Below are 23,745 nucleotides of genomic sequence, written 5' to 3'. Positions count from 1 at the left end.
AATGGGAGACCAACTCCGTTCAGATGACCTGCTCTCCTTGCCCACCAGTGACCTGGGAGATATCCCCAGGCCCTGTGTAGAGAGAGGTTACTGCAGGATGACTGCATTCAACCTGCGAGACTAGAAAACGTAAAGCAGCGTTCAGAACTGAATGTGCACTAGCAAAAGCCATCCCTTCCACTGGCCCATCAGCAGAGAGGACTGGTGAGGGGGACACCCAGGGCGTGTCTGTCACTGAAGTCATAGTTGCACATTGCTCAGGAGGAAGGCCTAACTGTGTACCTCCTGTCATCCCACATGACTCTGGGGGAGTGACCACACTTACGGTCACAGGCGAAGAAATCAAGGCAAGGGTAGGGGATAGCCTGGATGCTCCCCGCCCAACACAAAGGCCTGCATGGATGCACACACCAGGGTTACCATCCCTCCCCTCCCCTCCCCTCTTCTTTCTCTCCTCCCCTCTTCTTTCTCCCTCCCCTCCCCTCTTCTTTCTCCCTCCCCCCTTCATTTTAAAGATTTATTTGCTTTCATTGGGAAGTCAGCTTTCCAGAGAGAAGGAGAGACAAAAATCTTCTGTCCACTGGTTCACTCCCCTACTGGCTGCAACAGCTGGAGCTGAGCTGATCAGGAGGCACAAGCCAGGAGCACCCATGTGGGTGCAAGGTCCCAAGGCTTTGGGCCGTCTTCAACTGCTTTCTCAGGTCACAAGCAGGGAGCTGGATGGGAAGTGGAGCAGCCGGGACACAAACTGACCTCATATGGGAGCCCAGTGCCCATGAGGCGAGGACTTTAGCCATTAGGCAATGGCGTTGTGGCCCTGCCCAACTTTCAAACCCTTGTGAGCAAAGCCCATTAGCGCTCTGGGGCATTGGTGTGGCTCCCCCTCCCCCCTTCCACCATCTCCTACAGCCGTTGCTCTGCTACTCCTCAGCTCAGGTTCCTAGTCTGTAGGAAATCCGCACATTGTTCTCCTGTCAGAAAATAGCAGTGGCCTCAGGAAGCAGTGGCTCCCCCCGACCCACCACCCAGCGTTCTCAGGCCTTTTCTGATGCTGGTCAGCAAATCTGGCTGCGTGCTGCCTGCCCAGCTCAGTCCTTTCCCCCCATGCTCAGCAGCTGCTTTCCAGGCCATTGTCCAAAGAGCCTGAAGTGCTGTGAGCAGGGCGCGGGGTAGCCACAGCCTGAGCCTGTGCCTCTGGCCTGCAGCAGAGGAACAGCCCTACAGCTCCGTGGAAGCGACTGTAGCACCCTGGCCTGCTGGTGGGAAGTGTCTCTGCCTTCCGAGCTCCTGGGATAGACCTCCCTTTCTCTGTTCAGAGGTCACCGTTGCAGGGACTGGGAAGGTTATACGAGAGGCGGGGCCATGAGAAACCACTCACCACTTTGCCTCTCCAAATGGCCCTGGAAAGGCACCCATAAGACCCAGCCCGCACTGCCCTCAAGATAGAGCCAAACATGACACAGAAAAGTCGGTGTCAAGGCCCCCGTTTGGTCGTCATGCAAATGGGAGCTGTATTCCCTCCTTCCTGTGGGATTCATGAAGACTCTGCCGTAAGCCTGGCTGTGTGCAGCTACAGCAGCTGCACGGTCAAGCGTCCTTAGCTGGGCCCTGCTGGTGATTTGCAAGGGCTCTCCACACAAATGAGTGTAAGTGTCTCCTTATAGGACAGGGGCTTCATGGAACCTGGAAGCCTGGGAGGCTGTTGGGCATATCCTGAGGTGCTCTTTGCTGATTTGAGAAAGCCAGCCACAGAATCATTTATCTCTATTCCAGCTGTGTGGTGGACGAAATGGACTTCTCTGCCATGGAGCTGGATGAGGCCCTCCGCAAGTTCCAGGCGCACATCCGTGTCCAGGGGGAGGCTCAGAAAGTGGAGCGGCTCATTGAGGCCTTCAGGTTGGGCCCCTGTGTGGGGCAGGGTGGAGGTTGGTTCCTCTTCAGAAACCTGCAGATGGTCAGGACCAAGACCCGCACCTCCTGTCCTCGGTGGAGCCAGGTGCCTGGGAGCATGGCTGACATACCGTGCACCTACAGTGCCCTCCGAGGGGCCCAGCCCCACTCGCCTCAAGGCCCCTGATGGCTGGCCCATCACCACTGTGAGGTCTCTCCAGGTAGTGGGGACAAGGGCACAGTCCTAGAGCTGTGCACACCATATCTGCTCATGCTGTATAAACCGTACTTAGTACTATGGTTGTTCCTACATCTTGGGGAGCTGGCAAATGTAGCCCTCTGCCCAGGCTGCCATGTGCCCCACTGAGGGATCACCAGTAAAGCTAGGAGGGCTACTGGGTTGTCAGGGCTGATTCTCTGCCAGACAGTTGATGTCTCTGTATGCCAAGGGTTGAGGGGTAGACTTCCTTCCCTCACCCAGGTCCCTGACCCTGCCCTCCGTCTCTGCTTCAGCCAGCGGTACTGCATTTGCAACCCTGGTGTGGTGAGGCAGTTCCGGAACCCAGACACCATTTTCATCTTGGCCTTCGCCATCATCCTGCTCAACACAGACATGTACAGCCCCAACGTCAAGCCTGAGCGGAAGATGAAGCTGGAGGACTTCGTCAAGAACCTCCGAGGTGAGCTGTCCCTGAGGTGCCCTGGCTCAGAGATGCAGCCGTCCCGTATACTAACCCCCACACCCCCCCCCTGGCTGGGGGGAGGACAGGTGACCCAGAAATATGTGGAGCACCAGGTGGTGCCTGGTGTCAGCATGCAGGGCCTTTGGGGAGCACATTGCACGTACCAGGGGGGATGCCGAGTGCTGTCCTAGGGAGCGCACGGTGCCCAGGCTGGACGACTCGTGCCTCAGTCTCAGGGGTGTTGGGAGACCCGACTTCTGGGGGAGGTGATACTTGCAGCTTATTTGTGAAGGATGAAACTGGGGGTTCTCCACTCCTTTTTTGCTTTTCATCTAAACGTACATATGTAAAAGGGGAACTTTATTTCTTCACTGTAAATGGAAAACCATGAGCATTTTTTACATGTAGGAGATGACCGTAAAAATAAACCCAGGGAGAAGGACACGGTACCTTGAGTGGTAGAGGGGGTGGCACCTGGCTGCAGATGTGGTGGCTCGGGCAGCTCCCTGTCTGTGGAAAGCACTGCTGATCTGAGAGGGGTCAGTGATGACAAGGCCTCTTTGCTTGGGGTGTCTGCACCCCACATTTGAGTTAGCTTCTGATTCCACCTGCTCAAATGTAAGCACTGAGGTCCCTGCCATCCGCATGGAAGACCTAGAGTCAGGGTTGGATCCTGGTTTCAGCCTGGCCCAACCCTGGGTGTTGCTGGCATTTGAGCAATGAACTAGTGGATGGAGGATCTCCAACTTTCTGCCTGTCCCTTTATTTCTGTGCTTTCCAAACAAAAACAACTAAAAAAAAAAAGCTTAAAGAAAAGCTGTCTTGATACAAGTCTAACTTTATAATTTTGCTGAGCCATTTAAGTTGTCCACTTTTGCTCCGGATTTTTATGAAACTAGTTCTTTCCTTTTTCCTTGAACAGGGAGATTGCCCCGGGAAGTAGTAACCCCTGCTTCTCTCCAGGTAATTTCGGCATCCTTGACTGCCCTCTGGTGGCAGGTGCCGTTGTTACAGAACAGCTGGGGAGCTGGTATTTCTCCAGAGAGCAAGATGGCTCCCGAAATTGGCTGAGGTTAGCAATGAACACCCAGGCAGTTCCAGTCAGAGGCGGGAAGGGCAGTGAGCCAGTTGAGGTGTGGTCTCGAGCACTCACCACATGTGGCTCTCTTTTAGGTCAGAGGGGTGTTGAGGGCTCTAGTCAGTTAAGCCTGTAAGTCCTGTGACACCAAGTATCTGAGAGCTCATTGGTGGCTGATCACGGCTTAGGGCTGCCATAGCCCCATGACGTGTGTAGGGGTGCACTCCGAGGTCGACCATCTGCCTCCTTGCCATGCATCCCTGGGCCTCTCCTCCCTCTTCTCCTCTTTGGACCTAGCCTGATTCTAGGTTTCACAGGATCCCACATGGCCCCACATGCAGTTTAAGCCAACAGTGCAACCTGTGGGTTGGTTGGTTGGTTAATGATTTGGGATCCTCTCTGACATCCTCTGAGGCTCCTCTGATGTGGAACACCTGGAAGGGACAGCAGGGATTTGCCCAGAGGAATTAGGGTCTGGCTTGGTCAGTTGGCCAGTCAGCAACTCAGGGCATTTCTCAGGTTTGTCTCTGTCTTACAAACGCTCTTACCACTGCCCAGCGGTGAGGTGTTGGCACCACTTCCAGAGCCAAAGCTGAATGCCCCTGATCCCAGGGAGTGAGCCTCTGGTGCCTTATCTCACACCTGGGCTGTGTTCTGTCCCATGTTCCTGTGTCTTCAGAGAGGGTCACACTGCAAGTGAGTGGCAGTGCTGCGCAGGACACCGGGTTCCCCAAGTCAGGCTGGCCTTCTGTACTGAGCCCGAGTCCAACTTGCTCTTTCCACACATACCCTCTGACACACATTTTCTGTGAATCAATTTGCCCAGGGAGAGCGGCAGCACAAGGGCCCTGGGGGCATCAGGGGAAGTAAAGGGTGACTGAGGCACCTGTAGGGAAGTTCCCTCACCATCAACTTTATTTCCAGTTTGTTTCAGTTGGCTTTTGAATGGCTGTTATAGAGTGTGAAAACTTGATACTCAAAGACGCTGAATATACAGTCAGTCCATACCAGAACTGTACTTGGATTTTTTTAAGATTTATTTTTATTACAAAGTCACATATATAGATTGAGGAAGAGAGACAGAGTGGAAGATCTTCCGTCTGATGATTCACTCCACAAGGGACTGCAGCGGCCGGTGCTGAGCCAATCCGAAGCCAGAAGCCTGGATACTCTTCTGGGTCTCCCACGCGGAGGCAGGGTCCCAAGGCTTTGGGCCGTCCTCGACTGCTTTCCCAAGTCACAAGCAGGGAGCTGGATGGGAAGAGGGGCTGCCAGGATTAGAACCAGTGCCCATATGGTGCGTTCAAGGCAAGGACTTTTTAGCTAGGCCACCGCACTGGGCCCTATACTTGGATGTTCATAGCAGCTGTATTCATGGTTGGCAGGACCCCAAGTACAGCTAGCCCATAGCAGGTGAGCAGTCTGTGAAATGCAGTCCATCCAGGTAATGCAGTCATAACTCCGGTACTCGAGAGGAATGAGCTCTGCAGCCACAGAAAGACACGGAAGAAACCCAAGTGCAAATATCACCAAGTGACGGGGGCTGGACAGCAAGACTGACACCTGGACACCAGGGAATGTCACGGTGGCTGGCAAGGTTGAGAGGGGAAAGGAGAGGTGAACAGGCAATGGTGGTGTATACATGGTGCTGTGCATCTGCCCAAACCCATAGAACCCAGGGCACCCAGTGGGAGCCACAATGAACAGGCAGCACCTGATGGTGCAGGCTCATCCCTTATAACACATGGGCCTCCCTGCTGGGCCAGGCTGCATGTTAGGGGGAGGGCAGGGTATGTGGGAAATTTCTGTACCTCTGGCTTAATTTTGCTCTGAACCAAAAACTACTGTAAGAAAACCTGTAGGAAAGACAAAAACCAGGAAGTAGTCCCTGACTGAGTTCCCTGAGTAGTCCTTGGCTCCATAACTAATCTTAAATGAGATGGTGTTTTGGCAAGGTTCATTGTATTGGGTGATCTCTGGGAAGGTTTCATGGCATCTCCACATGGAACTCAGCAAACATACATTCATCAAGCATGCATGCATCCTAGGTACGTGGTGAGGGAGTGGGTGTGTTGAATCAGCAAGGAAGGGGTGGAGTTTCAGTGGTACAGGGGTACAGCAAGGAGAAGGCTGGCAGCCTCTTAGCGTCTTTGTTCAGTAGCTAGCTCCCTGCTTATCCCAAGTCAGGAGGACTTAGAAGAACATCGTAAGGTACTGAAAATGTCCCATGACTGCAGCCACAGCATGACCCAGTGCTGACTGTTGCAGCCAGCCATCTAGGGAATCCCGTTTTTGGTGGGAACTGTGAGAGATTTGCTATTCTCATTTGGATTAGAAACTGTAAAAGCTGGGACCAGCCTGGGGCCCAGGGCCACACTGAGTTTCTGCTGCCCAGACTCCACTTACTGTCCCTTGTCCAGGCGTGGACGATGGTGAGGACATTCCCCGGGAGATGCTGATTGGGATCTACGAACGGATCCGCAAGCGGGAACTGAAGACCAATGAGGACCATGTGTCCCAGGTGCAGAAGGTGGAGAAGCTCATTGTGGGGAAGAAGCCGGTACGTCAGAGACCCCAGCATCTCCAAGGGGTCCTACCTGCCAGGAATTCTTATTCCACTCCCGTAGTGTGGCCCTAGGCCAGTTCTGCCAGCTCACCCAGAGGCCCTGATGCTGTTTGGAACCCAGTCCTTTCTAAGCAGGACTGCTCAATGATTTCAAAGCTGTAGTTTTTCTTAGTGGCTGTTGTTATCATTGGAAATCACAGTCATTTGCTTCAGGTCATATTTGAAGAGAACTTGATATTTCAAGGCTGGACAGGGTCATGTGTGATTCAGCTTGGCCCAGGGTTCTGACCAGCTTTCCTTAGTGATCCCAGAATCCTCTGATGGGGCAAGAGGTTGTGCGAAGGCCTCTCCACAGATGCTGCCAGCCAAATGGGGGATTCACCATCCTGGCTGGCCAGAGCTGAGGGACAGGGACCCTGCAGGGGAGGAATGGGCCATTGACTGCTTCCTGACTTGAGCCTCAGCCCTGAACTCCCTCAGGCTCTGAAGTATTAATTCCCTTTTTGTTTGCTGTTTCCCCCTAGATTGGATCCCTGCATCATGGGCTAGGTTGTGTGAGTATTGCTCTGCTTTTCCTTTCTGGCTTTTACCCTGCCCACCCCAGGGACTCTGCTGGCCCTCGACTGCTTGAGTTCATTTCCAGTGGGATGTGCAGGGATTTCATAGTGACTGCACCTCACACCTCTAGGCCCTGAGCCCTCCACCACCCAGGAGGCCTGTGCTGTCAGCCAGTCAGTACGGATTTCTGCTCTCATGTCCCAGAGCTCAGAAACTGGCTGCAGGAGACCTTACTGTAGCCTTTAAGGGCCTTTCCTGCCCCACCTGCTCTGTGCCTTATGGCTGCTCTCCACCTGGCCCTAAGCTGCATCTCACAGCTGCTTGTTGGCCCTCCCATCCAGTGCAGGGCTCTCCCAGCTCCCTGCACACTACTGCTGCTACCTTTGCTTTGCCCATATGTCCCTGACTACACACACACACACACACACTCCCTCTATAAACACACACAGCTGGCCATCATGTAGTATATCTGTTCATCCTTCACCCAGCGGCCTCACTGCTGCCCACATCCACCTTCCAATGCCACAGCCAGTCCCTCCAGGCCCATGGTCCCACCATCCTCCTGCAACCTGTACTTGAACTCCCTGAACACTCCAGGCTGGGTCTTGCCTTTCTTCCCCTCAGTGCACTGCATCCTCCTCTTGACTGTGTGCTCAGAGTACTGTAGCCTGTGTCTTCGTGAACACATGCATCTTCTTCATGGGCCAGGGCAGTTAGGGCCGTGAGGATTGCTTGGGCTTCAGTGGGTTGGGGAGTGCGCTTATGTGGAGCTATAGCTGCATGTGAGGGCCAGTGTGCAGAGTGTTAGCTGCTGACTCAGGGTCTCAGACAGCATGGGAGAGCGGGAATAATCCTGTGACCAGGAATCAGATCCTGGCTCTGCACCTTTTAGAGGTTGGGATTGAGGGTAAGTCACCCCAGGCCTCTGCATGTCTGTAGCAGACACTGAGAAGGGCTGGCAGGCACTCGGGGCTTGTGTGTGTGTGTGTGATGGACACATTGAGAGAGAGTAAACAGATGCTCATAAACAGATGCTCAGGTGAGCTGCTGTGGGAAGGAGTCCAGAGGGAGGCCTCAGCAGAGGGAAGGCCACCTCCTCGTGTCCTGCAGGAGTTTCACATGGCTCCTGAGGATAGAGCAGGAGGCCTGCCCTGCCCAGTGTGCAGAAAAGGATGTTTCTGAATGTGAAGTTCAGCTGAGGGAGGGGCTGGCCTTCTCAGACATGGCCCCTAGAGTCTGCAGGGGAGTGGTTGTAGCAGTGCTGGACCGGCTGTCCCCTGCAGGTGCTTTCTCTGCCCCACCGTCGACTGGTCTGCTACTGCCGGCTCTTCGAGGTCCCGGATCCAAATAAGCCGCAGAAACTTGGGCTGCACCAACGAGAGATCTTCCTGTTTAATGACCTCTTGGTGGTATGTGACTCATCACCTCAGTGTCTGTCTAGCCATATGTCTGCATGTGGGGACACGGGCACATGCTTGGTGGGGATTGGGGGAGGGGAACTCAAACGAATGCCCTCATGCATGGGTGAGAGTCCAGAGCGGGCTGTGGGCTTCAGCTCCAGCCATTTCCGGAGGCTCCAGCAGCATCAGCTGTCCTCCTCATTGCTGCTAAACCCATCCTCCAGGACACAGATAGGCTGAAGGGGGACCCCAAGGGCAGGCAAGTTCTTATCCAAAGATAGCATCTCTTATCCAAGGATGCTGAGTGAAGGTGAAAGTGGCCATTGCCAGGAGCCAGCAAACTTACCCTGGACACTCTGACCTCCTACATGCCACAGGCTCTTACTTAGGTCCCTGTTCCCATTGGGTTTGGATCAAAGTGGGAACATCTGCTTCTCTCTGACCAAGGAGGCTGACTCAGACGTGGAGGTTCCCATCCTTTACTGAGAGCCCTGGACTTTAGACTCAGCCCCTTTAGGCCTTGGAGCCTCAGCTTGCTCCCCTGAAAGATGACTGAGAATTACAGTGGCACCAAGAATCTTGGACATAGGTTCCATCTGGTGTCTGACATGTAGTAGACACAAGAAAGAGGGGAGCCCCTTTCTGGCTGCCAAGCTGGGAAGTTCCTGTTAGCTGCAGACCAGACCAGCAGCCGAGGGCTGAGATGGGGCCTGCTGGGAGTGTGGGGATCATCAGAGGACATGGACCAGACATGGTGTCACACTCAGGTGGTGCTGAGGCATAGAGCTGTGGTCTCTTTCTGAGATCAGCATTGCCCAGCCCTGTCTCCCCTTTGTGTCGTCCAGGGGCTGAGCCCTGGTGTAAATATCTCAGCCAACTGTGGGAAGGCACCTGCCACCTGTCTGCCGGGCTGTGGGGGCTTTGTCTCCAATCAAGCTGGCTTTGGGGACTCATAGGGACGGGAACCAGTGTCCAGGTCATGGCATGAAAGGTCCCATATTCTTCCTGTCCTGGGCCTCTGACCTCTCTACTCAGCTGCGTCTGGCTACCCCTAGGTCACCAAGATCTTCCAGAAGAAGAAGAACTCGGTGACATACAGCTTCCGGCAGTCCTTCTCCCTGTATGGCATGCAGGTCCTGCTCTTCGAAAACCAGTGTGAGTGTGCGATGGCCTCCTGATTGCCCCAGGACAGAACCCCCAGTGACTTCTCCATTATCTACATGCACATTGGATTTTCTTTCACTGCTGCTTCCAGCAACTGATCAGATTTGTACATTTAAAACAAATGAATTATGGAAGTTAAAGGTTGGTAGAAAAACATTAAGTACTTAGTGTAGGTGACTGGAAACCCAGGTCAAAGTCGCCGTGGGTGATGGAGAAGACAGCCAGAGCTGAGACTGGGTCTCAGTCCTGGCCCCAGCACTTTGCTGCTGCCGTGTGGCTTGGTTTCTCAGCCCCTCTGGCCTCTGCTTGTTGGGCTGCAAAGGAGAGATGGGGGTGTTACAGGGAGGGTGACAGTAACACCTACCTCACAGAATAAACAAAAAGGTTTTCCCACGTAAAACCCTAGAAATGTTTCTGGCTCACCTTGAGTGCTTAGTAAGGTTTGCTCCATGAGTGTTCCTGGGGCCCTCCTCGGGGTTCTAGGACCTGTTGGCTGTGACTGGGCCCTGGGGCTTTGTGGGGGTGCTGGCTGCTGGCTGTGATACCCCACGTGCCTCTTCTTTTGACCTTGCTCCTTCTCTTTTCCTATCTCCTTTCTCCCTTTCCTGTTGGAGGCCCCGAAAGCTACACACAGAGCCAGCCCTCCTGGGATAGGGACAGGGAAGGTTCTAGAGTAGATCCATTTATCCTTTCAGGACAGGCCATCACCCTGGGTCTGATCTGTCTTTGACCTGTAGGTTGAAGGTGTCAGGAACCTGCAGCTGAACCATTCAAGCACATGAGCTGGAAGGCCTAGATTTGGGGTTAGTTCCCACTTCTCTGTCTACAGAGAGACCCAGGAACAGACAGGAACACTCACACTTCCTCCCCCTCTGCTATGAGGAACCCTGATACATGCCTTCAGCAAACCCCATGCTGGGGTCCTGCCTCACCTTGATGTCCCATGTGGCAACATTGGTGTGTACATTTCAGCCCAGCTGGCCCTCCTGGCCCTGAAAAGTTCAAGTTGTTGTTTTGGTCAAGAACCTTCCTACTTGCAGTGTCTGTTACTTAGCCAGGTGACTGCCACTGCAAAGAGCCACACTGCCTGGAAGTCAAGCCCCAAAGATCCCACAGGCTTGGGGGTGGCATGAGGTGAGCTTCCATATGGGGTGCCCAAGGGTACCCAAAGGAAGGGAACAGATAGAGACAATTTGGAAAAGAACAACACTCATTCTGTTGCCTAGAAAGGTACAAGGTGACTGCATGAGATCTGCCCCTGGCCCCTGACAAGCTCAGGATGCCATGTCCATCCCCCTATGAGACTCAGCCCCTGGCAGTGTGACCCAGAGCCTTGAAGGAAAGGACCTGCCGTCCATTATCTTCAAACTGAGCTGAGCAACAACACAGACCTCTGGGACAAGTAGAGCATTTTGTGGTTGTTCTCAGTCGCTACTGAGAGCCTGCTGACCCAGACGGCCTTTGGCTTATTTCCTTTGATCTGAGGGGATTGCCGAGGTCTACCTACACTGCTTGCTCTTTGCCTGTCCTTCCCCTTTGTAGACTACCCCAATGGCATCCGGCTCACATCGGCTGTCCCTGGAGCTGACATCAAAGTGTTGATAAACTTCAACGCTCCCAATCCTCAAGACAGGAAGAAATTCACCGATGACCTTCGGGAGTCCATTGCAGAAGTGCAGGAGATGGAGAAGCACAGGATAGAGTGTAAGTTCCCTGCCTGCTGGTCCCGGATCACTTAGCAGCTGCCAGACTGAGCACCTGCCATCATAGCTCAGGGCTGCAATAGTGGGCCGTGGCTGATGATGCCAACACCCCTGCTGGACCCACAGAGACAAGATGCCCTATGCCCAAGCCAAGGCCCTGGCCTGCCGGTCAGACCCTGTTTAAATGACCTGGGAGTGGCCCCTCCCTTGCCGGCCACCTTGTGGACAGGACCTGCAAGTTCTGGAGCTGAGTTCTGTGTACTTCAGCATGGTTGTTGCTTAGTCATCCTTGCATTTGGCCCCAAGTAGGGCCATCCTCCAGCTCCAGGTCTTACCCCACTGAGGTACATGGGTGTCCCCACTTGTGCCTTGTCTATGGACAAGCCCAAGTCTTTACTTCCTCGTTAGTTCCTGAGCCTGCAGTTTTCTCTGCTGCAAATTACAGGCAGCTCCTGCTCTACAGTCTCCTTGCTTTTCTCTTCCTTCCAGCATAGACATCACAATCCTGTCTTTCCCAGAGACCACCCTTCTTCTCTGCTGGTCCTCCAGGATAGTACCAACTCCAGCCCAAGGCTCGTTACAATCCATGCCTCCCCACCAGCCCCTGCCCCTAGGCCACCTGCCATACTCTGTGCTTCTCTCACCAGACTGCTCGCCCTCTCTGTTCCAGCGGAGCTTGAGAAGCAGAAGGGCGTCGTACGGCCCAGCATGTCCCAGTGCTCCAGCCTCAAAAAGGAGTCCGGCAACGGGACACTGAGCCGGGCCTGCTTGGACGACAGCTACGCAAGCGGGGAAGGCCTCAAACGCAGTGCTCTCAGCAGCTCTCTAAGGGACCTCTCCGAAGCGGGTAAGAGCTCAGCCGAGACCTTCCCAGCCTTATGCAAACAGGGCGTGCTTCGTCAGCCACGAGGGTCCTGCAGCAGTAGTGGCTATGGGTGGCAGGGTGTGGACAGAGCGCTGTTGGGGTTCCTGGGACCTTCTAAGCCAGAGCAGTGTCTGGCTACACAGAAAGGGTGTCCCCAAAAGATAGAGGGAATCAGGACCAGTTGTCTTCCAAAGGAGAGGCAGCCTGTGTGGAGCGGCTAGGGAAGTTCCCCCACTTTTCCCTTCTTCCAGGGGTTTTGTTTATTCATGTGTTTGTTTTCTGAAAATGGCTCTGACTCGGAGCAAGCCAGACGGTGTGTCCCGTGTTCTCTGTGCTGCGCGTTCCTGTGTTTTATGCTGAGTGAGAGTGAGTGATGCCTTCTGAGGTGCCTGCAGATCCCCATTTCCTGCCACTCCTAGGCTTGCTTTTCCTGCAGGGTCTCCTTCCCTGGGAGTCCTGGGCCTCCCTGCAGCCCATGGAGGTGGCCACAGTGGCCCTGGCTGGCTCTGGGGTGTCTAGGGGAAAAGGCCTGGTAGAAATTGTGATTGTTGTTGTTGTTTTGTTTCTGTGTGTGTTTAATTTGCTGCCAGCCACTTGATCCCCCAAGCAAGAGCACCCTGCAAACTGCACAGATTTCTGGAGGGGGAGAGATGCCTTTGAGCAGTAGGGAGCACCCCTGGTGGGTCACCTGCCCAAGTCTCTGAAGGAGCTGTGAGTTGAGGGAGGGTGCCCAGCAGCTGCCCAGAAGCTGCAAGTCTGTAGCCAGTCATCTTCTTCCCAAGTGCTACCAGAGCAGGCCAGGAGCCTGTGCAACCCTTGTTTTTTGAGGAGACCCTTGGATGCTGAGACCGGCACCCTCTCTTCCTAGGGGATTGCTCACCCATGTCTGGTACCAGTCTGTGGGCCAGGTCTGAGTTTCCTAAGAAAGCCTACCCAGGACCTTACCCCTACTCCTGCTCTGCCAGCAACACTGCTTCACTTCAGCTTATTCATTCCTCAGAAATGTTTTATCCTTCCCCCCCCCTTCAGTTGGAGTTCTTTTTTCCTTTTGTTTTGTCATGATTTTGGTTTTTTCCATTGTGACGATCAGATCATTGCCAGCCGGAGGGTGGAAGCTGGGGCTTCTCGGGCTGAGCACTGCTGACCATTTGGGCTGTGCCGCGCCTGGCCACGGGACTGTGCTGGGCCCTGCAGGATGTTGAGCAGCATCCCAGGCCCTGACAACCAGTTGCCAGTCACACCTTGTGACAATCACGGATATCCCCAGAAATCACCACAGGTCCTTGGGGGGCGCAAAATCATCTTTGGCTGGAAAGTACTGGTGTTCTGGTGGCCTAATCAGTTCAGTTTTGGACTCCCCGCAGGCTGTGGGCCCAGAAACTCTTGAATTTGTGCAGTGTGGCAGTCTCTGTCCTCTTTCTTTCCTAAGCCTCTAGGGGCCCCAAGGGTCCAGTGTGCCCTTCCCATCCCATCTTTCCTAGGTGGCAGTGACTTTGTCACAGCGGAGACTCATGTGGTCCATTGTCCATTGGTCAGGGCTGTGCCTGTCTATTGTCCCAGGCCCGGGGACCAAATAGAACCAGTTATCCAGGCCTGCATCCATGTGAGGAATGTCAATTAGTATTTGTGTTCACTCTTGGCACTGTATTTGTGAATTCTCAGTTGAGGACTCCAGGATTTGGATTTTCTTTACACTTACAATAAAGAAAGAAACCCTCAAACAGATCTTACAATGCTCCCTGAACCCAGGAAAGTTGAGGATGAGGTGAGGTGGGTGTTTGAGTCAGGCAGCTGCCATTGTCATGTCAGCTCAGGTGAGGAGCTACTTGTCACCTCCAGGCAAAGACAGGCAAGGGCTGGCTACCTGCTGTGGACTGGGCCATGGCTGCAAGCTTCCCAGAGCTAGCATGAGCTGGCTGTACTCACTATGGCCCTCACAGCATTGTGTCTGAGATGGTGACAGGGTAAGCCCGCTGAGAAGAACAAAGCCCTCTGGAGCAGTTAACAACAGGAAAAAGCTGCCACTGATTGGCAATTCCAAGTCCATCCAGGAGCTGATCTGCCTTGGACATGGCCTCTGCCCAACATGAACCTGGGAAGTGAAATGTGGCCATGGTTTGATAGCCCATCTGCAAATGCCCCAGGAGCCGCTGACGTTCTAAGAGACAGAAGGAATGGCCTGAGCTGCAGCCCCAGCTGCGACTCCCCAACCTGTGCTTATCCAGCAGCATGAGGACCCTGCATACTCAAGATCAAGGCTAAGGAAATAGGGACAACAGGGCTTGGTACCTGCCGGACAGGGCACATTGTGGTGGATACTCCTGAGGACTCCGCAGCTAAACTGCCTACTAGTGAGTACCTGAGGAGAGGATGTCTCCCAGGTCCTAAGACCTGTTCTAGGAGGTGCCTGTCACCTGCACTACCAGAGTACCCCCTTCCAGGAGCATTGGTGGAGATGACAGGTGCTCCTGGTAGTGAAAGAGGCAGCCTAGGGAGTGGTGCTTCCCATCACCTGGTCCCACCAACCCTTGACACCAAGTCCAGCAGGGCTCTGACACAGCCCACTCATTCTAGAGTCAGATGGCCTGAGCTCATGTATCTACTCACTTGCTACTCTGTCAGTGCTGGGCCACAGTCAATGTCTGGTCTGTCTGCCTGTGCAATGTTTAGAGCCACTTTGGGCATAGTTAGTGCTGGGCAGGTGTGCACTGTCATCTATACCATCATGGCCATTGTCATGGAGCAAGGTCACCTGGCTGGCCCCCAGCACTGTTGAGGGCTCCAGAGCTTTGACCCTGGGTGGCGAAGAAGGCCCTATCCATATCCCAGCCTACCACAGAGGCAGCAGCTGAGGCTAAGAACCATGTGGGGAGTCCTGTGGGCCTGGATCTGACTCCACGAGGGATGGTTCTGTAGTGGGCTCACTTGCAGGACCAAAGCTGAGATGGGAGGGTGGCTGCAAATAGCACCAAGTGTGGGGTAGGATAGGACAGGCTATGTATGCCTATGTGTACACAAGTCTGCCTTGCTCCCATTGGCACACATGTTTGAGCAAGGACTGGAGGCCATCTGCGAGGATGTAGGGAACATCTGGCACAGGTCTGCCGTGGACAGGTCACCCAGGTGACCGTGCTGTGGGTGTACATTTAGAACAGAACACTGGGAGTTGAGTGTGGAGAGTGTCCCTAGGGTCCCCCACATCCTGGCTAAGCTGGGAAGTTGAAGAGATGGGTCCTGAGACACTGCACGTCACTCAAGATAGCCCCATACAAGGTCTATGTCAGCTCACCTGGGCAGGAAGAAGAGTGAGAGTCTGTCTTTAGCTTCAGTTCAGGACACCCCCAGCTTTCCAAGCCCAGCTCCCATCCCATCCAAGAAGCAAGCCAGCTGGAAGGGGCTGCAGGATGCCAGCGGAGTGGCTGCTGCCCTGCTGTTCCTTGTCCATCAGCCTCAAGGGGGCTGTAGAGAAGAATCAGAGGCAGCAGACCCCTGTGCTCAGCATTCCCGTGTGACTTCACAACATCCGAGTGCTTGATGCTTACAGCCCCCGAAGGGGTTGGGGCAGGAGACATGGATTTCACAAATGGGGAAGCTGAAGTGACGTGTGGAAGAAGGGCATGTCTGTGCTCAGGAGTCTCCTCTTGGGAGACTGGACACTCTCTGCTGTGTGTCCTTGGCCCCCTGCATTGGGGAGAAGACCTGCCTCTCTGCTTGTGTCCACAGACAAGTAAGGAAATGTGACCTGTTTCTTCTGACAAAAGTCAAGGTTTCCCTTGTGCTCTTGCCCCTGAGTTGCAGAGCAGCCCCATCCCAAGAGCAGGTTCTGAGGGCCACTTCACATAGGCCAGGCTCCAGCAGGACTTGGTACGGCTTCTACCTGGAACTAGAGAGTGGGGGTCAGCAGACAAAACAAAGGGAACAGGCATCCCCTGAGTCTGTGTGCCCATACCCAGAACTCAGTCATATTCTGGGCATGGGCAGCACACTGGCATAACCATGGTGAGGCCCAAAGACGTGTCCTTCTCTCAATACTTGCAGCTCCCCTTGGTGTGGCTTTGAAGGGAGCCAGCTGAGCAGACGGAGCGACTGCATTCATCTTCCAGGCTGTGCCACCTAACCTGACCTTGGCTGCAGCTCAGCCCAGACGGCAGTGTGGCCGTGCTGTCCAGCCTCAGAGGTGAATAGGCAGGCTTGGGTGTGAACCTTACCTATTGAAAATGGGGTTCATTTTCCAGTTACAGCTTCTGTCTTTTGTGACAAAGCACCACCAATGAGCCTAGCCTGGTGCTGGACTCAGGTGGTGCTGTGCAATGGAAGTTCATACAGAGTATAGTGGGGAGGCCCTCTGCCCCATTTCCATTGCTATCCCAGAGCTGCTGCTGAGGCTGGACACCCATTGTGCACTAGGCATGATGTCCTGCAGAATCCATGGAGAAGGTCTCCCAAGGGAGGCTGGGGTGGGGTGGGGGAGTTCTTTGTACCCCAAGCCAAGAGAAGGACTCAGCCTTCCTTTGACTCTGCCAGCTCACGCTGCATGCCTGTTATGTGCCAGAGACCAGAACATGGTAAAGGCGATGGTTGAGCCCTGATGCTTTGGGAGGGCTGTGTGGCATCTTAGGGAGTAGTGCCGGCAGAGGAGGAGTTGTGGTTCTGGGCCCCAAGGCTGAGGGTAAAGGCTTGCATCAGCCCCTGGCCACAGGCCACTGCACAAACCAAAACTCCGCCCCCAGAAGCACCCAAAAGGACGAGGGATACTTCCTTAACTTCTCTTAACTGTTGATCCCTGCTCTGCATCGAAGGGGAGAGGAATATATGTATATGTGTGTGTGTGCGTTTATATATACATATATATGGACTCCACGGGCAGTCCGGACTGGAGAGGATGGCTCACACTGTCGCTATTGCTGCTGCTGCTGCCCTCTCCCACTCCCCTGTCAGCAGACAGCTGAGCTCAGCCTGCAGGCCGAGTTGGGGGAGGAGAGACTGGGTGCATTGGGTGCCCAAGCCACAGCCCAAGGCCCCTCCCCATGGACTGCTGATCCAAGAGGAAGGTTGTCAGATTTGGGCTAATTTAAAATTTTCTTTTTCCCTTTTTTTTCTTTTGCATTTTTTAAAAAAACTATTTGGAAAAAGAAACCTGGCTAGCATGCTTGTGCCAGCTTCCCTACTGAGCCCCTCCTCTGCCCCCATATCTGATGCCCACGGGCAGGTGGGTCCTGGTTCTTGTGCTTGCTCTGGGCAGCTGTGCAGGCTCCGAGGCGGTGGCAGCACCAGACAGGCAGGCAGTGCCCCAGGCCTGGCGTCCCGTGTCTAACCTCTGGTATTGCATGTTCTGGGCAGGGAAGCGAGGGCGTCGCAGCAGTGCGGGATCGCTAGAGAGCAATGTGGAAGTAAGTAGGAAGCACCTCCGTCCAGCTGGCTGTCCTGTGTCTCCTCCCCCAATCCTTGGTTTATATCTGTTGTCTTTGTTTTTGTTTTGTTTTGTTTTCTGGTTTTTTTGTTTGTTTGTTTGGGTTTTTGTTTATTTATTTATTTATTTATTTTTGGCTTCTTCCCCTACTGCACAGAGACGCAGACACACCCTCTCCCCTGTCCCTGCTTGCCTCCGATCCTGTGCATGCCAGCTTCTCCTTGAGCCTAGAAGCATCCGTGCCTCCCACTGCTTATTTCAGACCCAACAGTGTGGGGGAGGGTGGTTCTGGATTTTGTGTTTTAGTTTTCTGCTTACTCCCCATCCCTTGTTCCCAAGCATGGATAACCATCCGCAGCCACCGGGGGCTCTGCCATGGCTACTACTGCTCAGTGGCCAGGTGCCGGCCACTGCCGCCTACTCACCTGCCGCTTTTGCTGTTGGATGTTTTTGCCCAGCTCTTCACTTCCATGCTCCACCATCCCCATCGCTTCCTTTCTGGAGTTTCCATTGCTGTGTGTCTGCGGTCAGGACCCCATGGAATTGCTAAGCTCATGGGAGGAGTGTCTGGAGAGAAAGAAAATGTCAGCGTGGATCTCATGAGATCTCACTCATCCTCCAACCATCTCTGTACTGCTGTCCACATCTTAACTTCAGCTTGCAGATCTGTTTCTGTTTCCTGCCTTTTTCTTGTTTGGTTTGCAGTAGGCAGCTGCAGTGAAGTGCCTAGGCAGCCCACATCCCTTAAGGACAGTTTTGGAGCTTCATCTGTCCCTGTCACCTCCTGCCAAGACCCTTCAGGATTTCCCCGGGTGGAGCAGATGGCCTCGCCCAGCCAAGAGCTACCAGGAGAGGTTAGGGCACAGCTGTAGTACCCACCCACCACACATGGCTCACAGACACCCCATGCAGTCTTTGCATTGTGAGGCCTCAGGCAGGTACCCAGGTCCAGTGTGTTCGTCAGAATGAGAGGAGAAGTCACATGATGCTTGGGCCCTTGCACAGAGAAGAGGGCTCTTCGATCCTTCCCCTACCCCTACTTTTGTCAGGGTCCAGTCACCCACCCCAACCATCCTGCATAGTATCGTGCCAGGAGGTGGGGCCTGCATTCTGCCTCACCCCGCCCTCCTCCTGTGGTCAGAGAGCTGAACGAAGGCTTAGCAGTCAGCGGGTGCATTTTTGCATTAGAGAAAAAATCATTCTGACATGCATGCTTTAAGATCTTTTAATTATGGTTTCTATGAATTTCCTTTTTAGGGCTCCATCATTAGCAGTCCTCACATGCGCCGGAGAGCTACATCAACACGAGAGTGTCCATCTCGCCCACACCAGCCTATGCCTCATTCATCCTCCCTCCTGGGCTCCTTATTTGGGAGTAAGAGAGGGAAGCCCCCTCCCCAGGCCCACCCACCTTCAGCCCCACCCCCGCCACCCCCCCACCCGCCAATCCTGCCCCACCCTCCGCACTCCTCTGCTGGCCATCACCCAGGGCCCACAGAGGGCCCGCCTCAGGCCCAGGTGCATGGGCATCATACCCAATACTGCCACATGCAGCAGAATCCACCTCCCTACCACCACCACCACCACTACCACCCTCCCCAGCACATCCAACACACCCACCAGTACCATCATGGCCCCCATGGCGGATATCCACCCTATGGGGCTCATGCTCATGGCCACCCACCGCTGCCCTCAGCCCATGTGGGGCACACTGGCCACCACCACGGGCAGCCCCCTGCCCCACCACCCCCCACCAGCAGCAAGGCCAAACCCAGCGGCATCAGCACAATTGTGTAGATAGCCTGGGCAGGGGACCCAGACTCCCCCAAATAGCCGCACACTGTACAGGGGCATGTCTGGAGGCTGCAAGCCTCAAACACAGGGCGCTTTTGTTTCCATCTCTTCCCTCTGCCCCTGCCAGCTAGAATGGGACCCTGGGGTCCCCCGGGGCTCTTGTTTCATGGAATAGAAGTCCTGACTTAATTTAGCATTGGCACCCTGGGGTCCGTTCACCTCAGTGTGAGGGTACACCTCAGACACAGCCATCAGCCTTGAAACAGTGCCACCAGCCAAATAGGTGTTGACCTGGCTCCCAGCCCACCCAGCTCAGCTCTCTGCCCTGCCCTCCCCCCAATTGTACACATATATGAAAACCCAACCTAGGAAAAGAAGAAATGAGAGAAAAAAAAAAAGAGACAAAAAACAAAATCCCCAAAACTTGCTGCATTGATGCTCTTTTATTGACAATGGGCAAAAAATTAAGTAGACCTGATATGGTTGATGAGACTACGTAAGTAAACTTTATATAATATAAATATATAAATACATATAAATATATATAAATATATAAATATATATATATATACACACTGTATAGGTAGTGTTTGTGTGTGAAAGGCAAGCGTTTCAGTCCACAAAGTTAGCAATAGAGACCTCACCAGGAACTCCACTTACCTGATAGAAAGACAGTACCTTAGGTGAATGTGTGAGAGTAGACCAAAAACTTAAATGCTAGGAACAAATTCAGATACTTCCATATTTTCATACAGAGAAGAGAAGTCCCTCTAGGACTGGCTGAAATCTTTACACGATCATTATTACTAACTGTGCCAAGTAACATAGCATCTAACTGTTTAAAAAGTCTGATATTGCTTTGTATAAATCCTTATTTTATTAACAGAATACTATCATAAGTAGTCAGTATTATAACTGCTCTGTTATTTCAGGTAAGCAAGTAGATAAAATACAGTAAACTCTACAGTAGCAACTCAGGACAACTAGTTAAGAGCCGGTTGTCTTAGGATATTGGTTCCGCAGACTCTTAGACACTTTAATGGCTGCAATAACTGTGAATTTCCATGATCCATATTTCCTTTATATACATATGATTTAATGCACACTCATTCAGAGTCCTCTGAGAGGGGCACCCATACACAGCAGAAGGATTCATCTCCCACATGAAAGTGACCAACCCTCATCCTCGTCCCCTCCAGCACCATAACTTACTCATGCCACCTCCAAGCACAGCAGGCACAAGCCCCGGAGAGTGCTTCCACCAGGAACCACTCTGGAACCTGAAGGCTGATGCTAGTGTGTAGCAGCCCAGGGTGGTGTGTGTGTTCCCCGTGTTGTTTTCTGAGTGGTAGCCGTGATCATTGTAATTCCATGTAGCCATGTGCTAGCAGAACCCTCGTTGTCATCACCGTGGCCACCCACGTGACCCCGGCCGCCAAGAGCCCGGCCCTTGCCAGGCGAAGCCCCCGCTGCCTGCTCATGGTCCGGTGAGCTGCCAGGGCATCACATGACTCTCAGCTGTGCTCTTGTCGCTTCTGTGTTGTGGTGACACCGTGCGCTCCCCCGGGGCCAGATGCTGCACATGTCCGGGTCTGTGCCTGAGTCACCCATGGGCCGTGCTTTATAGTTTCAGCCTTTTGAGCCTCTGCAGCCACCAGTGCTGTGCTCCTAAGCGTGGGACCTGAGGACTGCCCCACGGCCCCTGCACGGGCAGAGAGCCCTTTCAGAAAGGGTGAAGCTACCGCCTGATCCCGTGGGGTCCCAGGGCTCCGAGTTCAGTGGACAGCAAGAAGGGAGAAAGGAGAGCCTGTCCTGGTTGTGTCACCTTGGCTGGCCCACTGGGGTCTTCAGTGAGCCCCCTCATCGCATCCCAACAACCCCCCACCATCACATCCTTGCCATCACTGGACCAGCAAAATCTGCAACCTGAGCACTTCATCCATCTCTACAGAAAGCGAGTGTGGCGACTTGGAGTTCTGCCTCTTCAACAACAAGTGTGACTTAAACTTGCCCTCTTTGTCCTCCCGTCTGTGTGATGTTTCTTTTCTTGGCATCTGTTCAGAAACAGGAAGGACAAGCACTGCTGTGTGAGTCGATCCAGGCGGGCTGGGTTCATTGACTCCATTCTCTGGTTCAGTTCTTAAAGGTCAGACTCCCCCGGCACTGTGTGTCTTGCGGTGTAAAGGGCGTTCTGGCAAGCAAGAGTTGAATCATGCTGCATGCCATCTGCACTGGTCACATGAAGTGGCCCTCTGCGTATTGTTGATTTACAAAAGATAACAGCATCACTGCAGGCAGACTGCTGAAGGAGAGCAATGCCCTACTTGAACATGTCTGCTTTTCCTCGCCCTCTTCTGTGACAAGGGTCAAGTTTAACTGCAAACTCACGGTTGTTCCAGAAAAGACGGGCTGCTGGGTAACATCCATAAGGGCGTCACCAGGGAAAGCAAAACAATACCAAGTACAACCTGTAAGTCCTCAGGAGGGACTCTCCAAGGGTGCCATTCAGGACTCCCAGCCCTGACCCTGTCCTGCGTGCGTCGTTAGCCTGTGCTGGAGGCATCAGGGTCCACCGAGTGACAGGGCTCTCTCCACACATGGAGCTCTTGCCAGGTTTCTAACTTGATGTGCTGGAGTCCAGTGCTTGACACTTCCTGGTTCCTGGGGGTTGCTTTACAGACTGAATCAGGGCAAGTGTTTCCCGGGGTGGGGGAGCATTGTCGATTGCACGAGTCAGGAATCACACTGCCCAGATCTTGCTTGGGAAGCACAAGCTTCTAACAGGCTCGTGACCCCATGCTGTGTTCATGGGGCTGTGTCTGTAGATGCCCACCTGTCACTGAGCCATAGCTTCAGGGCCCGGGAGGGGAGGCAGAAGGAGGTGGGGTATCCCAGGTGTCTTGTGTCAGCCTTCCTCACTGTCAGGACACCTGGGGATCTCCCTCAGGTCACACAAGCTACCCCAGTTACCTGGAGAGCTGCTGACAGGAATGGAGGCCCTTTGGGGAGGCAGCTGGTAATATCACACAAATCTTCCTAGGACAACAAGGAAATCATGTATTTGTATTTTTTTAAGTGTATGAATGAATTGTACTTTAATGTCAAATAAAGTTCATCCTAATATGATATGCACACCGTGCTTGAAAATGTCTTCAGTCATCCAGTGGGGAGTGATGTTTCCATCATACATTGCATGCAGCAGAGGCCTCTTACTTTTTCTTGAAAATAAGCTGAAAAGATGCCCCCTGAGTGTCACCTCGGCCTTCCGCAGGGGGCTATGTCCACATAGCTACGCATGCATCTTAATGATTTCCTAGTGAAATGTCATCGCCCTGCCTGCCTGGAAAATGAGCGATTCTGTGAGTATGATCAATAACAGCAACAAGAATCAAGGCAACATGACAAAACTAATCTGAGTGAGGTGGGATGGTGACTTGGGGCAGGTGTATGGGGTTGGGGGGAGGTGGGTTTTCTCTACCTGGACATAGCAAGCACAGTTCTGTAACTTCTACCCGCTGTCCCACTGACCTTGTGCCAGTGTGTGTCTCCTTTTGGGAACTGCCAATCACCTCCCAGGTGCTTTAGACAATTAGAATCGGATATGGAACATGATTGTCCAAAGACTCGGAGCCCTCACTCACCAGAAGCCCACAGCCACTGTGTAAGTGTGGGGAGGCAAGGAGGGCTTTTGTTTTTCTCTGCGTTCTGTTTGTGAGTAATGAGACTCTACTGTTGTAAAACCATGACTGTGATCATGTGGAGCAATCAAATAAACCCTTTGAAACTCTCAGGTTCTGACTTTTTTGAAAAAGTACACAACTTTTCCTGTTGACCAGACACAGGTTATCTTCCACTTCTTATGACTGAAGACGTTGGACCAGCTGTATCTTGGGAACGCTGCTGAGACATCCCACATCTTGGGAACAGACAGATTTCAAAGGTATTTGTTTGTCATTTCTACAGTTCAGTGAATTCTGGAGTTTCATTGACTTTGAGGGAATGTGTGGCTGCTGTGAGGTAGGAACACCAATGGGAGTCCCGGGTCCCATCCCTATTTAAAGGGGGATTCTTACATGGGGGTCAGAGCTGCTCGGTTTATTCCACACCAGCTAACATAATGTGCAAAAGCCAGGAAGATGAATTCCAGTTCAACTGGAAGGAAGAAGCCTGTGGAAACATGATAAACATGAAAAGCTTCCTCCTTTCCTGATCAAATTCCATTTGAATACCTCCGTGCCTGTCCTAAAATGAGTTGAAACTGGTAGGTCTAGTTTGTGGAAGATAGAAAAGGTGGATTTTTGTGAAGTGGACTGACAGTGGTTCACCTTACCTACTCAGGTAAGTTCTGATTCAGAGATGTCAGATTGGTCTTCCTGTTTCTTTGAAAGCCACTTCTGGTTCGTCTAGACTGAAATCAGGGTATGGGCCCTTTCAGGAAACATATGCTTGGCACAGTTCCTTTTCCAGACCACTTTGGGTCTCTTTTGGAGAGTGAAGCAAGTTTCTAAGATTCCCTCGAATACTTCACTCACCCTTTGGTTTTCTGAGCACTGAAGCTGTCATCCATGAGTTATTAGAGGGGATAGAGTTCCCAGATCAGTGCATCACTGGCATGGTTCTCTGTACACTGGCCA

The 23,745-nt window shown here is 53.1% G+C and overlaps 1 protein-coding gene across 7 annotated transcripts in view; it reads left to right on the top strand.

Annotated features, from left to right (window-relative positions):
* The window catches only part of IQSEC1 (IQ motif and Sec7 domain ArfGEF 1), a 223,956-nt gene extending 201,055 nt beyond the window's left edge, over positions 1 to 22,901 (top strand). For 4 of the 7 annotated variants that reach the window (XM_040994262.1, XM_040994258.1, XM_040994259.1 and 1 more), the window contains exons 5-13: positions 1,774 to 1,896; positions 2,404 to 2,570; positions 6,072 to 6,211; positions 6,742 to 6,771; positions 8,059 to 8,184; positions 9,231 to 9,330; positions 10,882 to 11,043; positions 11,713 to 11,889; positions 17,248 to 18,568. In XM_040994262.1, the coding sequence (XP_040850196.1) occupies positions 1,774 to 1,896; positions 2,404 to 2,570; positions 6,072 to 6,211; positions 6,742 to 6,771; positions 8,059 to 8,184; positions 9,231 to 9,330; positions 10,882 to 11,043; positions 11,713 to 11,889; positions 17,248 to 17,867 (1,645 nt within the window). In that variant the 3' untranslated portion in view covers positions 17,868 to 18,568. The other 3 variants (XM_040994257.1, XM_040994261.1, XM_040994263.1) reach the window with 3 other exon arrangements.
* The last annotated feature ends 844 nt before the right edge of the window (positions 22,902 to 23,745 follow it).

Source organism: Ochotona curzoniae, unplaced genomic scaffold (genome assembly GCF_017591425.1).
Source record: "Ochotona curzoniae isolate NIBS_2020 unplaced genomic scaffold, NIBS_Ocur_1.0 contig_908, whole genome shotgun sequence".
Classification (NCBI taxonomy): Eukaryota; Metazoa; Chordata; class Mammalia; order Lagomorpha; family Ochotonidae; genus Ochotona; species Ochotona curzoniae.
This window is presented reverse-complemented; position numbering and strand designations above follow the sequence as displayed.